General features: G+C 53.2%; 1 protein-coding gene across 1 annotated transcript in view; it reads right to left on the reverse strand.

Moving 5' to 3' along the window:
* TPCN2 (two pore segment channel 2) overlaps positions 1-13,351 on the reverse strand; it is a 36,880-nt gene that overhangs the window by 5,475 nt on the left and 18,054 nt on the right. Inside the window, exons 10-18 of the mRNA XM_023518294.1 lie at positions 13,051-13,115; positions 12,438-12,538; positions 11,708-11,789; positions 11,440-11,526; positions 6,065-6,184; positions 5,865-5,927; positions 3,802-3,930; positions 3,036-3,085; positions 1,483-1,582 (exon numbers count right to left, since the gene is read on the reverse strand). Coding sequence (XP_023374062.1) covers positions 1,483-1,582; positions 3,036-3,085; positions 3,802-3,930; positions 5,865-5,927; positions 6,065-6,184; positions 11,440-11,526; positions 11,708-11,789; positions 12,438-12,538; positions 13,051-13,115 — 797 coding nt within the window. The remainder of the gene's footprint in view (positions 1-1,482; positions 1,583-3,035; positions 3,086-3,801; positions 3,931-5,864; positions 5,928-6,064; positions 6,185-11,439; positions 11,527-11,707; positions 11,790-12,437; positions 12,539-13,050; positions 13,116-13,351) is intronic.

Consider the following 13,351-nt stretch of genomic DNA (forward strand, 5'->3'; position numbering starts at 1 on the left):
TGCACACACGGGTGTGTGACTGCCCGGAGGTGAAGCCATAGGGTATGATGTGTACACCTGCACATGTGATCACATGCACACACACACATGGGTGTGTGACCCCCTGGTGAAGCCACGAGGTATGATATGTACACCTGCACATGTGATCACATGCACACACACACACACACACACACGGGTGTGCGACCGCCCAGAGATGAGGCACAAGGTATGATGTGTATGCCTGCACATGCGATCACGTGCACACACACACACAGGCGTGCTTTGTGTATGTACAGGAAGTCCTTGTGTAAGGTCACCCACAGGTGCTTGGAAACTTTGACTTTACACAAAACAACATAGAGCATAACATCATTTCCTTCAATGGCACTTCATTATAATGTTGATAAGGAAAGAAAATTGGTCTCAGTTCACATCATCTGTCTTAAAGTCAGTTTCCAAGACCCCACCAAGGGTGCTGCATGAGGACTCTCCGTGTTTGTGCACACGCGTGATAGGTCTACATGCATGAGGACTCCCTGTGCGTATGCACATATTATGTGTCTACATGCGTGAGTTTGTGTGCATATACATGGGATCACGGGTGCAAAGATTATGTAGACATGTATGTGGATGCCCGGGTATGTGTGTGGGGGCAGGGTCATGTGCACGGATGACTGTACTATGTAATCACATGTGTGTGAGATCAGGCATGCCTCTATGTGCATGCAGGTGTATAATCATGCGTGTGTAACCATATGGTTGTGTGTTACTGTGTGTGATCGCATGTGCACGTGTGTGTGTGCATTATGAAGCCCCCAGCATAGCAGCCCCCATTTGTGCTCAGGATCCAGAGCCATCTTCCCATTGAAATATCAGGGGGCTAAAGGTAACCCGCAGGTGGGGCAGTACACAGCTCAGCAGAAGGATGAGTAAGGACAGAGGGAGGACCTGGACTCTGAAAAGAGGGTCTGATATCCTCAGGTTTCTGTTCCCCTGACAAGTTCGTAGGAAAAGAGAGACAAGAGTAGGGCGCTGGGCCTAAACACCTGATCAACGCTGCCTGCCCACCTTCAAAAGACACTAAGAGAACCCAAGGCTCCAAGGTGTCATGAGACACCCCGTCCTTTCATCAGAGAGACAGAAGTGAGCACCCTGGCCAGCCATACCTTTGCCCCTCATTGCCAGCACCTAGAAGCCTGTGACAAAGGCATTCCAGGAAGCCTCAGGTGACCTGGGGACATCAGTTTAATAGGTGCCAGGGTCCTGGGGAGCAGCATACAGCAACTCCCACCATGCCCCGGCCCGGCTCCCCTCCCTAGCCACACAGGGCTGGACCCTCGTCCTTCTCATCACCCCATCCAGCACTGCAGGGTGAGGCAGAGCTGAGGTGCCCCAGAGTGCCCAGGGTGATGGGGACAGCTCCCAGTCTCTGGCCACCCTGGGCCCGCCCACCTTGGAGCTGACAGCAGGGGCGGGGCCGTGTAGGCCGCACGCGCGCACCTTTATGTTGGGGATGATGCGCAGGAACCGGCACACGATGAGCATGTTCAGCATCCGGGCCATGTCCCACAGCGACAGCAGGCCCTGCATCTGTGGCCACCTGGAGACAGGCACACGGGAGATGGCTTGTGAGAGGCCCGGGATGCCCACAGAGAAGAGCAGGGCATCACAAGGTCCCAAGGACAGAGGTGCAGGAGGGTGACAGAGCGTGACTGGGACAACCTGTAGCCCACACATAACAGAAAAGGGCAGAGCCGCCGTCCAGGGCAGCCCTGGCCAGGCAACCACTTCCAGCCCAGCCTCACAGCGGCATGTGGCAACCAGTCCCCATTTACACAGGAGGATGCTGAGGCTCTGGGGGCTGGGCCTTGCCAGGTCCCACCAGAATTGAAGCAAGACCATGACCCCTGACCTCATCTCCCATGTCCTGAGCTATGACCATAACCTCTGACCTCATCCCCTGCCCCCACTCTATCCTCAGACTCCACCTCCTAACCTGCGACCCTAACCCCAACCTCATTTTCTGACCTATCCGCTGTTCCCAGACCCCATCTCCTGTCCCATGACCCTGTCCTCTGATCCTGTTTCCCCCCATCCCTCTTTGGCATCCCTCATGGCCTTTCTGTTTTTTCATGTCTATTTAAACTTAAGCTCATTCTCACCCAGAATGTCACCCCACAGTTCCCAAGGTGACAACGCAGACACAGTGCAGCAGGGCACTCACGGCACATGAGAGGCGAGACCACATGACACTGCCTGTTTTCCAGAGATAAGTCCTGACAGGCTTCCAGGAGAGGTGGCTGCACAAGTGAGGGAGCTATGGCCCTGCACCCCTCCCCAGCGACCCCCAGCTGCTCACTGGAAGGTGGCACAGACAAGCTGAAGGCAGCTCACACAGAGATATCAGAGAGCCGGGCCTTTGCCCTGCTGGGCCACACCCACCCTCTTCCTCTCATGCCAGCCACATGGGAGCCTCACAATTCCTACCCAATGGCTGTCACACTCATGGGCAGAGGAGCCTCACTGACTGGTCCCAGCAGCAGGCTGGCACCCTGCCACGCTGTGAGGCTCCCTAGGGTCCCTGCCCAGCCGTCTTTCTGAGGCCAGAGCCATGATAGTTTATCAAAACTGATGTACAAAGTCATATTACTGGGCGGAGATTACACAGGGGCCTGAGCAGAGGAGCCCAGCTCAATCCCAGTGACCACAGATCCCCTAAACCTAAGCCTCAGACGTCTCTGCATCCAGACCCCCCCACACACATCTGGGGCCACATGTCCTATCATGATGCTAGGAGGGCACCCACTGCTGCTCTAGAAGGTGCCTTGGAGGGGACACAATCATTCCCCAACACAGCCTCAGGGATGCTAACCCCCTAAAGAGAGGGCCCCAGGGGGGCCAAGCAGGGCTCAGCACCCACAGTCCTCAGCTGGGCAGATGCTGCACCAGCCCAGCAGTTTGCCCTCGAGCCAGAAAAGACAGCAGGCCGGCCCAGGGGCTGCTACATAGGGGCAGTTTGCTGTAGTGTCCCTCGGTTCTCCTCAGTCACATACCAGCCTGGGTGTGGGAAACGGTACACAGCCAGAGTTGAGATCTCCAAAACCTTTAATTACAAAAGAAAAGAAGGCATCACTACAGCAATGCTAATCTGGGTGGGTCTTAAATGTATTATAAACCTCACATCTAACTTGTTCTCCTCCATAGGAGGTTTGGGGGAGAAACCAGAGCTTGGTCCTTCTTCCCGTGTGTTGGCTCCAGATGTCAGGGCCTCCCCTTCAACTGGGGGGTGGGGGGCGGAGAAGCTACTTGGTCAAGGATGGACTGAAAGGCCCTTCTCAAACTGTCCGCACTCATGTTCTGAGGGGCCTACTGGCTCTAGTCAGTCAGATACAAGTGAACGTCACTCTGACATTGCTCCTGTGACATACACCCTCGCTCCCACAGTGTCTGGGGAAAAGAAAGTGTAACTTTCCCAAGGTATCCTGGGTGCCTGTGGCTACCCCCAGCCCCTCACTCCACCCACACCAAGGTGGCATAGTCCAACGGTGACATCAGAGGCTGTGCTGGGGAATGGGTTCTCTGGTTAAGGGCCAGGCGTGCCTTAGAGACCAGGGGTGTCACCCTGCCCCCATGACGCTCATAGGCAACATGAATCCAGGCTCCTACAGCCCCCACCAGCCGTCTACCAAGCAGCTGGGCCAGGAGAAGCCAGCTGGAGGCCCTCTGGTCCTCTAGGGACTGAGACGAGACACAGCACAAAACCGCAGAGGGGCTCACACCACCCACCCGGGAGAGGCCAGGCCTCAGCCCCGACTTTACCAGCAGCGCTGTGGTGAGGAACCCATCAAACAGATTGCTGGGGTAGGACAGGTAGCCCCACAGGCCCAGGGCAAAGATCTTGAGCAGCATCTCCAGCAGGTAGTACAGGATGAAGACAAAGTCCAGGCTCTGAAAGGGGCAAAGAGGCGCCAGCGTCGGGTCCCAGTGCTGCCAGCCGTGCCCAGTCGCAGCCCTGGCGGTCATTCCACGTTCCTGACACTCAGCTTGGACTATGAGGGACTGGGCAGGGCCCCCCAGTCACATCACTGCCTCCACCCACCTCTCTGTGCCCCTCCCAGGCCCCCTGACTCACATGCAGGGCACCCCCTGCACCCCACTTCTGGCCCGGCACTCACTCTCTTCTGTGACCTGTGCATGAGGGGATGCTTAACTGACCACCACCCATCTGCGCCCCCACCCAGACCACCCCTCGCTGTGCCCCTCCCGGGCAGAAGCTCTGGGCTCACAGATGTATCTTCCCAAACCCTGGGGATAACTTCATGGGAATCCTCATTGAAGGTGGTCTCAGACTATGTCACTGTCTTTTCTAAAGGCAGTAAACAAAATATCAAGGAGCTCTTCCCTTAATGGGGGGAGTCATATGGGACCCTACCTGTGTGTGCACAGACCTTGGGCAGACTGTCGAGGGTGCCCATTCCCTCAACTGAGCCCTACAGGCCTCCGCAGGTGTCCAGTCTAAATTTTACTTGTTCTTATTGATCTATCTCAACCCCTCCCACTGGAAATGGCTATAAGGTAGGAGGATGGAGAGTCACAGAAGGACAGAGGGACGGAATCCCACATAGCCCCCAGACGGGCTTTGGGAGGCCCCTACGAGCCATTCCTCTAACCAGCCATCTCTCACAACCAATCAAGCTGACTCTAGTGCTTAAAAAACTATTATTAAGGCTCAGCTCCTGTAGCTCAGCAGCAAGGGCACCAGCTACATATACCAGAGCTAGAGGGTGCACATCCAGCCCGGGCCTGCCAAACAACAATGACAACTACAACCAAAAAATAGCCAGGCATTGTGGCGGGTGCCTATAGCCCCAGCTACTTGGGAGGCTGAGGCAAGAGAATTGCTTAAGCCCAAGAGTTATGGATTGCTGTGAGCTGTGTCACCATGGCACTCTACCCAGGGTGACATAGTAAGACTCTGTCTCAAAAAAAAAACTATCATTAAAAAGATAAAACAGGGCGGCGTCTATGGCTCAAAGGAGTAGGGTACTGGCCCCATATGCTGGAGGTAGTGAGTTCAAACCCAGCCCCGGCCAAAAAAAGAACTACATATATGGGAAAAAAAAAAAAAAAAAAAAACAGGAAAGCCATTTTCCCACTTTCAATACTATGATAAATTTCACTCTACATTTAACATACACAATATTATGTGTCCTTTTTTAAATTTGACAAATCGAGCTTTTCTGACATAATTAGGGGAAATTTCATGGCTTCCGTCAGCTTCATAGCATCCATGATGCTGTCCGTTACACGCAATAGCACCTTCTACAAAGGTGTCGATACAAAATCACACAGAGGTCAGACTGCTGCTTTGCTTAAAATCCAAACTGGAAAAGCTTTTTAAATTCCTATCAATTTGACTACACCTTTCAATATTAGGAAAGGAGTTCACAATTCACAAGAAAAAGTTGGGGAAATAGCCAAGGAAAAAAAAGCTCAAACCCCAGAGTCAGCCAGGTAGGAAAACCAACTATGGTCTCAGCAGCTGCCCCCTCGGGTCTCCTTCCTCTACATGACACTTTGTCATCCACCCGCTGAGCCCACTGCACCAAGCTCACTCACCCTGGCCTGGGCCTGGGCCCACTGTTGCCTCTGCCTACATCAGCCTCAACCACCCACCATAGGGCCTGGCATCCCCTCCTCTGGAGCACCCCTCCCACCCTCTGTGCCTGTACCCCACATGACAGGACTTCATCCTACACTAGGAAGCCCTGCGTCCTGCTAGACCCGGGGCCCCAGGCAGGAAGAACATACGCTCCAGCTGCTCTGACCCTCATGCCCTGGCAGGGCTGACAGTCTGGCCAGACAGTGACCTCAGAACTTACCCCCAGGATGAAGTGACTCACATGGTCACCGGGTAGCCTATCTGCATCCAGCAGCAGAAACACCTGCAAAGCCAGACGTGAGGGTGAGGCTCGCCAAGCGGGCCCAGAAAAACACGGGAACAAGGGAGGAAGGGCAGGTGTGTCAGCAAGGGGACTAGGACATAGGAGCCTCCCACATCAACAAAGGACCCCGAACTCACACAAATGGACACGAGGTTTCCCAGGGCAACGAGGTTCCCCAGGTAGTCAAAGTAGTGGTGGCCAAAGTAGAACTGGGCGTTCTGCAGAAACGGAGACTGGTACTGGGGCCTCGGCGGGTGCTAGGCGGGGGACACACATGCTCAGAAATAGTCCTGCCCATAGGACGCCTGCAACTTCTCACCCTGGGGCTACCTTATCTCCTACCCTAGCCTGCCCCAAACATAGAAACAGTTTATATACAAAGCCGCTTGTGACAGTGGTCTGTACAGCACCAAAAGAGGGGGAGAAGTAACCTGAATGTGCTCCGAGCATGTAAGTAAAACATGAAGTATCATGGGGTCATCTTAAATGTGTGCCAAGCGTCCCCACAACATGAAAAATGCCACGTGAAAAATGTACACTGTTGTGCTGTAGCCCTGAAACTTAGCACAGATGGCTCCCACACAGTGAACAGGAGGGACGGGGAGCAGCAGGGAGCAGGGCATTACGACTAGGATGCACTAAGGCCCAGCACTTCCTGAGCTCAGCAACCTCCCTCATGACCTCCTGCTGTGTGTGCCTGAGGACAGTCACAGCATGGTGACTACAGCAGACAATGGAAACATCCCAAATACCCCTCAGGGAGTGTACCAGGACACAGCAGGAGGAGCAAGCCCAGGACCACAGGAGCCACCACAGACCACATGTGGCTATTTAATGTAAATTTCAAACCAGTAACATGCAACAATTGCTGCATTTTCAGTGACAACTACTGTGACAAGTGGCAGGCATCACACAGGCAAAGAAAATAGTGCATATCCACAAAAAGTTCCATGTGAAATGGAAAGATCTGTAAGACACTGCTGAGTGAAAAAGAGTGAGCTGCAGAACAAAACTTAGGACATTTAATTTATTTATTTATTGGTATTTTTTTTTTGAGACAGAGTCTCACTATGTCACCCTCAGTAGAGTGCTGTGGCATCATAGCTCACAGCAACCTCAAACTCTTAGGCTTAAGCGATTCTCTTGCCTCAGAGTCCCAAGTAGCTGGGACTATCGGTGCCCGCCACAATGGCTGGCTATTTTTTTTTTTTTGGTTGGTTGCAGTTGTCATTGTTTAGCAGGCCAGGGCTGGGCTCAAACACCGTCACCTTCAGTGTATGTGGCTGGTACCCTGCTCACTGAGCTACTGGTGAAGAGCCAGGACACTTAATTTACACATCAAAGAAAAACAAAATAATGATTCTTCTGGTACGCATATATATCTGTAATTGCATGGGAATAAGTCTGGAAAGAAACAGCAAAATGTCAAATCCACGAGAGTGGCTATTCCGGGAGCTGCACCCAAACTAGCTGTGCCAATTATCAATTTACTGCCTCTTAATGCCCAACTCACCCTTCAATATCCGACCACCACATGGGTAGGGTCCCTTCCAGAATCTCTCCTTTGCAATGAGCACGAGGTGAAGTTTTCTCAGTAGAGGGCACTGGAAGGATGTGGCAGGAGGGCAAGGCTCTCCTCTAGGTTCCAGATGCCATGTGGTGGGATACATGCTGACACTCTGTCCCACCCACACACCCATACACACAGTCCCCTGGTGACCTGCAGCTGCAGCCTGACCTGCTAATAGCCTGACCTCCCAACCTCCACAGTCCTCAACTAAAAACCAGGACCCAAAGGCCACCTGCCCACACCAATGCCGTCTGTCAGCCTGTGCCACTGCCTGCTGCTGGCCTGAGCCAGGAGGGTTGCTCCCTGCTTCCAGTGACCAGCTCCAGCCCAGCAGAGCAGCCAAGTGAAACACGTCAACGCAAGGCAACCCCAAGTGCTGGGTCCCACAAGTGCATCTTAATGTCCATACTTTTTTTTTTTTTTTTGAGACAGAGTCTCAAGCTGTCCCCCTGGGTAGAGTGCTGTAGCATCACAGCTCACAGCAACCTCCAACTCCTGGGCTCATGCGAGTCTCCTGCCTCCGCCTCCCAAGTAGCTGGGACCACAGGCACCCGCCACAACACCCAGCCATTTTTCGGTTGCAGCCATCATTGTTGTTTGGCCAGCCTAGGCTGGATTCGAACCCGCCACCCTAGGTGTATGTGGCTGGCGCCTTAGCCACTTGAGCCACAGGCGCCACGTCTTAATGTCCATACGTATTGCCAGGTTGCCCACCAATGCCTTCCTGCCCCACCTGTTCTCTGTGCTGAGTTTTCGGGGCTGCTAACACACCATTGATAAGGTGAACACTTTGCATACATTTAAGGTGACTGCTTGTTACATCTAAACATCTCTGTCACCCTGTGGACTGAATCACACCTTCTCTGAAAAGGTCTGAGTCCTGGCTAGGCACAATGGCTCATGCCTGTAATCCTAGCACTCTGGGAGGCTGAGGCAGGCGGATCAACTAAGCTCACAAGTTCAAAACCAGCCTGAGCCACAGTGAGACTCCATCTCTAAAAATAGCTGGGCGCTGTGGTCGGTGCCTGTAGTCCCAGCTACTTGGGAGGCTGAGGCAAGAGAATCACTTAAGCCCAAGAGTTGGAGGTTGCTATGACCTATGACACCATGGCACTCTACCGAAGGCGACAAAGTGAGACTCTGTCTCAAAAAAAGGGAGTGGGGGTTCTAAATCCTGGCCTGGGGAGGGTCCCCTCCAAGGCCCTTCCCTTTGGCCCTCAGGTACCAAAGAGCTTCCTTCCACCTCACAGCTACTCCTTATCATCATTGCTATTTCCTTGTATTACACTTTCTCTGTTTCATCCACTGGACTGCTTCTGTCCCCCAGCTGTACCCAGAATGATGCCCTGGCCAACAGAGATTTCAGCATTAGCCATTATGTTTAAGTTTTCACAAGAAGAATATAGTCACATGTTACCTGTGTAATTAAGAAGTAAACCTTGATATGCTTGTAGTGTCTGTCTTGGGGAAGAGGCACAATATGGTGGTTTTTACATTTTGCTCTGTTATCTCTAATGAATACTACACTTTTAACCCAAAAAGCTTCTCATAAAAATAAAATACCTCTTTCAGCAGCTGGCAAAGGCATGATCTCTGCAGCTGACAGCACACACTGGCAGCCCCCTGACAACACAACCACCCAATAAGGGGGCTCCCTAAAAGGCTTGCGGTCCCATGACATCAGCCTGCCCAGAGAGCACCTCTCTGGAAGAGTGATTCCTGACCCAAACAGTAGCAATCCTAGAAGCATCTGCCTTTCAAAAGTGAAATACAGTCAGCCCTTTGTATCCATGGGTTCCAGACCCACAAATTCAACCAACTGCAGATCGAATATATTCAGGGCAAAAAAAGTCTACTGAACATGTACAGACCTTTATATCTTGTCACCGTTCCCTGAACAGTATAGCATAATAACTATTTACACAGCATCCACATCGTATTAGGTTTTTTAAGTAATATAGACAAGCTTTAAATTACACAGGAGGATGTGTAGGTTATCTACAAATATGACACCATTTTATAGAAGGAACTTGAGTATCTGAGGATTGGGGGTATCTGTGGGGAGTTCTGAAACCAGTCCTCAACATACTGCCTCCCTATTCCCCACAACGGCATCTTGGGGCAAAAGAGAACGAAGACACTGGGGCAAGGACATCATGGCACCCAAAACCTCTGTAACCCAAGCTCTGACTTTAGGTCCCAGGGCACCGTAGGAAAGGGACGGTGTCCTGCAGGCCTCAGAGGAGATGGCCAGACAAGGAATGGAACGACCACTACAGGGGCTTCTCCCTGTTCAAGTCTATCACGGCATCACAGCAAACCTAGCCTGTGACAGCTGCTAAGGGCTGCCTCCTGGGCCCAACAAACCTGTGGACCCAGGACAAGGGCCATTATCCAGCACGGTGCCTTCCCAACATTCTGTCATGTGAGGACCACTTCCAAAGCTTCCCCCAGTCTGCACGTGAGAGCATGCTCTTAGGCTCTCCTTCAAGTCAACATTAACTTGGAGCCCCACTGGCCGAGCAGAAATCTGATGAATACCCAGTGTCACCTGCTGATGTGGCTCCTAGGCCCCCAGCAAGGTATGGGGTGCCATGCTCTGAGCAACAATGTTCTAGAAGGGATGCCCCAAATAATGATAGGACAAGCATGTGGTACCCATGGCAGGACCTGGCTCCAAACGGTCTGGAAAGACCTGGAGAAAACATGTTTATAAGGAAGCTGCCTCTGACAGGGGCCTGCGGCCCAAGACGCCAACAGCAACCCCACAGCAGTTGGTAGTTATGGGCTAAATCTCATCCCCCTCAAAATTCTTATGTTGAAGTCCTAAGCCCCAAATCAAATGTGGAGGCCTCCCTATTCCCCACAATCGGCATTTGGAGAAAACCTTTTAAGAGGTAATTAGGTTAAAATAGGATCACTAAGGTGGGCTCTGGTCCAGTCCGAATGGTGCCCTAATAAAAACAGCTATGGCTCGGGGCCCGTAGCATAGTGGTTACGGCGCCAGCTACATGCACCAAAGTTGGCAGGTTCAAACCCAGCCCAGGCCAGCTAAACAATAATGACAACTGCAACAAAAAAAAAGCCAGGCGTTGTGGCTGGCACCTATAGTCTCAGCTACTTGGGAGGCTGAGGCAAGAGAATTGCTTAAGCCCTAGAGTTAGAGGTTGCTGTAAGCTGTAACGCCACGGCACTCTACCCAGGGCAAGAGTGAGACTCTGTCTCAAAAAAAAAAAAAAAAAAAAAAACAGGCTCCGTGCCTGTGGCTCAAGTGGCTAAGGCGCCAGCCACATAGACCTAAGGTGTAGGGTTCGAATCCAGCCCAGGCCTGCCAAAAACAAGGAAGGACAGCTGCAACCAAAATATAGCCAGGCATTGTGGCGGGCGCCTGTGGTCTCAGCTACTTGGGAGGCTGAGGCAGGAGACTCGCTTGAGCCCAGGAGTTGGAGGTTGCTGTGAGCTGTGATGCCACAGCACTCTACCCAGAGGGACAGCTTGAGGTTCTGTCTCAAAAAAAAACAAAAAAACACAGGAGATTGGGACACACATGTACACAGAGGCACCTTAGCATCAGGCTTGGCTCAGGTCTTCCCCAGGGGCCCCATGAATTTCATCAGGTCCATAGAATCTCCCCAGTTTCCAGAAGGCAAATGTGTCCCCTTTCCCACCTGCCATCCTAGGAGCCAGGATCACAGCGGTGAGTCCTGATAGTGGTCATTAAGAGCTAGTTCTCTGGGTGGGCAACAGCAGCAGAAACTGGAAAGCCCTACTCAAACTCATGTGGCCCCACTCTGGGCAGGCAACTGGACCAGCCCCAGTGGCCCCCACTTACTTCTTTTTTTCTTGCAATTTTTGGCCAGGGTTGGATTTGAACCCACTACCTCCAGCATATGGGGTCAGCATCCTACTCCTTTGAGCCACAGGCGCCGCCCCTCCACTTACTTCTTTAACGACACTTTTATCAAGCTCGTTGAAGAGTCTCTGGAACTCATTGGCTGACAGGGGGGCGTTCTGAAAGGACCTCACTTTCTGCAGAGGAGGGAAGTGTGGTCAGCCCAGACCAAGGGAAAAATGGCCAGGAGTAGGTAAGCCACCCAGCCCCACCCCACGAGCAGATGCAAACCCCTATCCCCAGTCCTGAAAAGGGGCTGCTGGCCCATGTGACCTCCAGGAAGGGGCCTAGAGGGGCAGGCATGAGGGAAGCCACTACCTCCATGAGAGCCTGCTTGTGGAAGCTGTCCACCTGGACTTTCTGAAGCACCAGTAGTAAGTACTGTGGCTGCACCCGAACTCTGTGGAGAGAAAATAAAAACACCCCCAGCTTGGGCCCCCTCAGAACCCAGGCCTGGTGGGTCCCCTGGCCCTGGAGTCCGGCCTGAGCTTCCCCATGAATCTAATCAGCAGCCACAGGCCATGACATGAGGCTCTGCCATGGAGTGTCTGCTACGGGCCTGCAAGGGAGACACTACTATCCCCCATGAGGAAGGCAAACAGACACTCCACCGCCACAAGAAACCAGGATTGGAACCTTCCACAGTGACATTCTCAAACTCTCTGCCCTCATTTCCAAACAGGATGGCAGAGCAGACGACTGATCCAAGCACCTCTGGTTCTGATGCCCAAGTAACAGCTCGGTGGGAAGTGACAAGACAGCAAGGACAGAAGGCCACAGCCATTCACCCTTCAGCAGCCCAGGGTCCCCCAAGGAATCCCGAAGACAAACACATCAGCTCAGGGCAAGAGCTCCAGGAACCACAGAGCACTGGGACGTGTGGCTATGTGGCTGCTGTGACTCTAAACAGAGGACTGACTCCCATGCCGGCCAACAGAGAGTGAGGCACAGTGACCGAGAAGTCCCTGAGAACACCCCATTCCCTCTCCCAAAGCAGCAACAGCACCCACCCCCTCAGACAAGAGAGGGCCCATGCCCTGGCACTCACTCCTGAGAGGAGGCTTCTGCCACCTTAGAAAGGGAGGAAAGGACTTCAAAGGCAGCCCGGGTCCCCAACCGCCTCCGCAACAGTGAAGTCTGGAGAGATTTCTGCAAGGAGAGCAGAGCTGAGGGCATGGCCTGGCCTTCTCCTGGCCACACGCCCTCCCCTAGCAGGTAGGCAGAGGGGCAGCCCGGACAGCCTGCAAAGACATCCAGCCCCTCAGGCAGCAGGAAGGGTCACAGAGACTCAAGGGACAGTCCAGGCAGGAAGGAGAGGACCCAGGCCCAGTGGGGTTGAACACTGTGTGATCCACCAAGGTCTGTGCTGCTGCTCTGCGCACCTGGGGCACTGGTCCCAGAAGGGTTTAGAGCCAGCAGCACTGGATGCTATGATGTGACAGCTTCCTGCCACAGGGGAAAGGGCACATGGCAGGGGCACAGGGTGGGAACTATGACTATAGTCCTGGGGACTATGACAATGACATGCCTGTATCTGCAGTTCCTCCACGAGAGAGAGTGGCCCTGTCTGCCCCCCCCCAACAGGGAGCCCGGCCAGCGAAGCTGAGGATCAACCTGCTCGGCTCAAGCGTCACCCAGCTGGGCCCCGGGCAGCCTCTCACCATCAGGTACCCCCGGAACTTGCTGTAGATGATGGCCGTCAACAGGTTCATCAAAAATAAGCTTCCTTCCAGAGGAAAAAGCCCCGGTCAAAGGAGACCATCACCCCTACAGGTGGGGGACCCTGAGGTGAAACTAAGGGGAGGGGGACCCTGAGGTGAAACTAAGGAGTGGGGGACCCTGAGGTGAAACTAAGGGGTGGGGGACCCTGAGGTGAGGTGGGAGACCCTGAGGTGAAACTAAGGGGAGACACCGAGGTGAAACTAAGGGGTGGGGGACCCTGAGGTGAAACTAAGGGGTGGG

The sequence above is a fragment of the Otolemur garnettii genome, unplaced genomic scaffold (assembly GCF_000181295.1).
Source record: "Otolemur garnettii isolate 467f Iridium unplaced genomic scaffold, OtoGar3 scaffold00134, whole genome shotgun sequence".
NCBI lineage: Eukaryota > Metazoa > Chordata > Mammalia > Primates > Galagidae > Otolemur > Otolemur garnettii.